Below are 2805 nucleotides of genomic sequence, written 5' to 3'. Positions count from 1 at the left end.
AAATTTTTAAATAATTTGCTGAGCTTTATGAGTCATTGAAGAAATAAATGTTAAATGTGCATCAAACCACAGGGTGGTACCAATACTTACACTGAATAATGAAAATTAAAAAGGACAGAAACATGAAGGGTTGGCAGGGACGGGAACCTACCAGGACCCTTGAATCAGGGAATGTCTTGGAAATGCTGAGGCCACAGAGAAACTGCTCAGCAGAATCTTTTATAAATGAGCTCCCTCAACGGCCGTGGTTGGGGGACCCATTAGGCTGCTCAGATGCGGAAGCAGCTCCGGACCCACCACATCCTGTGCGTCTCTGTCCTTCAGGCCCAGGACTCCTCCATCTGCAGAGCAGGAGCCGTCAGAGCAGACGCCATGACGCCCATCCTCTCTGCTCTTCTCTGCCTCGGTTAGTTGTGGATATGGGGAGGGAAGGCAGGAGGGAGAGCTGGAGGAGGGGAAGAGTGTTTACTCCCCCTTGTTCATGGGGAAAGTCCGGCTTAAGCAGTTCAAGGGGACAGGGCACTGATGGTAAGGGAACCAGCTGAGACGTCTGGGTGCAAATATCTGAAAGGGACTCTCTTCCAGGGCTGAGTCTGGACCAGAGGACCCGTGTGCAGGCAGGTGAGTCCTCCCTAGGCTCCATGTCTCTCCTCTTACTTCATCTCTGAGGCTCAGGAGGGAGCACAGAAGTGCTGGGATGAGGTGATAAAATGAGAGGATCTTGGGCTGAGCTGGGGATGAGGGTGGGAAGGTCTTTGTAAAGCAGCCTCTGGTTTCCTTTTAGGGACCCTCCCCAAACCCACCATCTGGCCCGAGCCAGGCCCAGTGATCCGCTGGGGGAGCTCTGTGACCATCTGGTGTCAGGGGACCCCACGGGCTGAGGAGTACCTTCTGTATAAAGAGGGAAGCACAGCCTCGTGGTACCAACAGAAGACACTGGATCCCGGGGACAGAGCCAAGTTCTCCATCAAAGACCTGACAAATCCTGATGCAGGGAGATATCGCTGTTCCTATCGCAGTCCCAGTGGCCAGTCAGAGCGCAGTGACCCCCTGGAGCTGGTGATGACAGGTTAGATGACACTCTGGGGCCCCAGCCTCAGGCTCTGCCCTCAGGAAGGGGATCTGCTCTCAGGGTGTCTCCCTCTCACAGCCCCGCCCTGAAGGACATGAGGGAGTTTTGATCCCATTTAACATGATTCCTCCTCCTCTCCTAGGATCCTTCAACAAACCCAGCCTCTCAGCCCTGCCCAGCCCTGTCGTGGCCTCAGGAGGGATCGTGACCCTCCAGTGTGGCTCAGGGCAGGGATTTGACAGGTTCATTCTGACTAAGGAAGGAGGTCACAGGCTCTCCAGGACCCTGGGCTCACAGCCACAGCCCAGTGGGCGGTCCCAGGCCCTGTTCCCTGTGGGCCCTGTTACCCTCACACAGAGGTGGAGGTTCAGATGCTATGGCTCTTTCAGGAGCAACCCCAACGTGTGGTCACACCCCAGTGATGCCTTGGAGCTCCTGGTTCCAGGTAAGTCCCATTATTGTCTCATCAAAGGATTGAGGCACTGGATACATAATTGGCATCATAGCTGTGAGTGGAGCCCCGTGGGAGATGGTGAGGTGGGTACAGGGGCACCTGGGTCAGAGACATGGAGAGAGATAGTCAGAATTGGGGACAGGCCAAGAGAACGGGGCTTAAGGGAGTAGCAGCCCCTGAAATTTATGTCTGGTCTCCCAAGGTGCGTCTGGGAAGCCGTCCCTCCTGACCCAGCAGGGCCCGATCGTGGCCTCAGGACAGAGCCTGACCCTCCAGTGTCGCTCTGTTGTCGGCTATGACAGATTTGCTTTGCACAAGGAGGGGGGACGGGACCTCTCCCAGAGCCTTGTCCTGCAGCTCTCTCAGGCCCACTTCCTCCTGGACACTGTGAGCAGCTCCCACGGAGGCCGGTACAGATGCTACGGTGGATACAACCTCTCCTCGGAGTGGTCAGCTCCCAGTGACCCCCTGGACATCCTGGTGGCAGGTGAGGAGCCATTGGGTTCACTCAGGGACCCATACTCTGCACAGGTCCTGCTGGGGTCTCAGGTGGTGAGAACAGAATGACAGTGCAGGCCCAAGGGAGGGAGAGAAACAGAGAGAGACAGGGGGTAGAAGGGGAGAGGGGGAGACTTAGAGAAATGGAGACAGACAGAGAGGAGGGTCCTTAGAGAGAGGCCTACTGACTCTCAGGGCAGAACAAGGTGGGCAGACAGCCCTCACCCTTCCTCCCTCTCTCTAGGACATCTGGCTGACACACCCTTCCTATCGGTGCGGCCAGGCCCCAGGGTGGCCTCAGGAGAGAACGTGACCCTGCTGTGTCAGTCACAGCGCCCAAGGAACATGTTCCTTCTGTCCAAGGAAGGGGCAGCTGATCCACCCCTGCATCTGATATCAAAGCGCCGAGCTCAGCAGTTCCAGGCAGAGTTCTCCATGTGTCCTGTGACCTCAGCGCATGGGGGCACCTACAGGTGCTACAGCTCACTGAACTCCTTCTCCTACCTTCTGTCACTCCCCAGTGAGCCCCTGGAGCTCCTGGTCTCAGGTGAGGGGCCCCTGAATCTGTCTGCAAGCTGTGAGCTCAAGGTCCTGTCCCCAGAAGGTCATGGGATGAAAGGGAGTGGGGGGCTCTAGAGATGGTCACCCAGAAGGCATTTGCTCTTCAGAGCCCCTCCCCATCCTCACATGCACCCCTCCCCCTCACCTGAATCCTGAAGGTGCGCGGTGGGCAGTGTGAGGGTCTGAAGGGCCACAGGGCAGATGCAGGGGATCTGAGTGA

General features: G+C 56.9%; 1 protein-coding gene across 1 annotated transcript in view; it reads left to right on the top strand.

Annotated features, from left to right (window-relative positions):
* Positions 1–372: 372 nt before the first annotated feature.
* Positions 373–2805, top strand: part of LOC102757909 (leukocyte immunoglobulin-like receptor subfamily A member 6) — a 4774-nt gene continuing 2341 nt past the window's right edge. The window contains exons 1-6 of the mRNA XM_015565419.1: positions 373–406; positions 586–621; positions 785–1069; positions 1215–1337; positions 1729–2013; positions 2269–2571. Coding sequence (XP_015420905.1) covers positions 373–406; positions 586–621; positions 785–1069; positions 1215–1337; positions 1729–2013; positions 2269–2571 — 1066 coding nt within the window. The remainder of the gene's footprint in view (positions 407–585; positions 622–784; positions 1070–1214; positions 1338–1728; positions 2014–2268; positions 2572–2805) is intronic.

This window comes from Myotis davidii, unplaced genomic scaffold (assembly GCF_000327345.1).
Source record: "Myotis davidii unplaced genomic scaffold, ASM32734v1 scaffold4180, whole genome shotgun sequence".
Classification (NCBI taxonomy): domain Eukaryota; kingdom Metazoa; phylum Chordata; class Mammalia; order Chiroptera; family Vespertilionidae; genus Myotis; species Myotis davidii.
The sequence above is the reverse complement of the archived record's forward strand: the minus strand, read 5'-3'. Positions and strand labels throughout refer to the sequence as shown.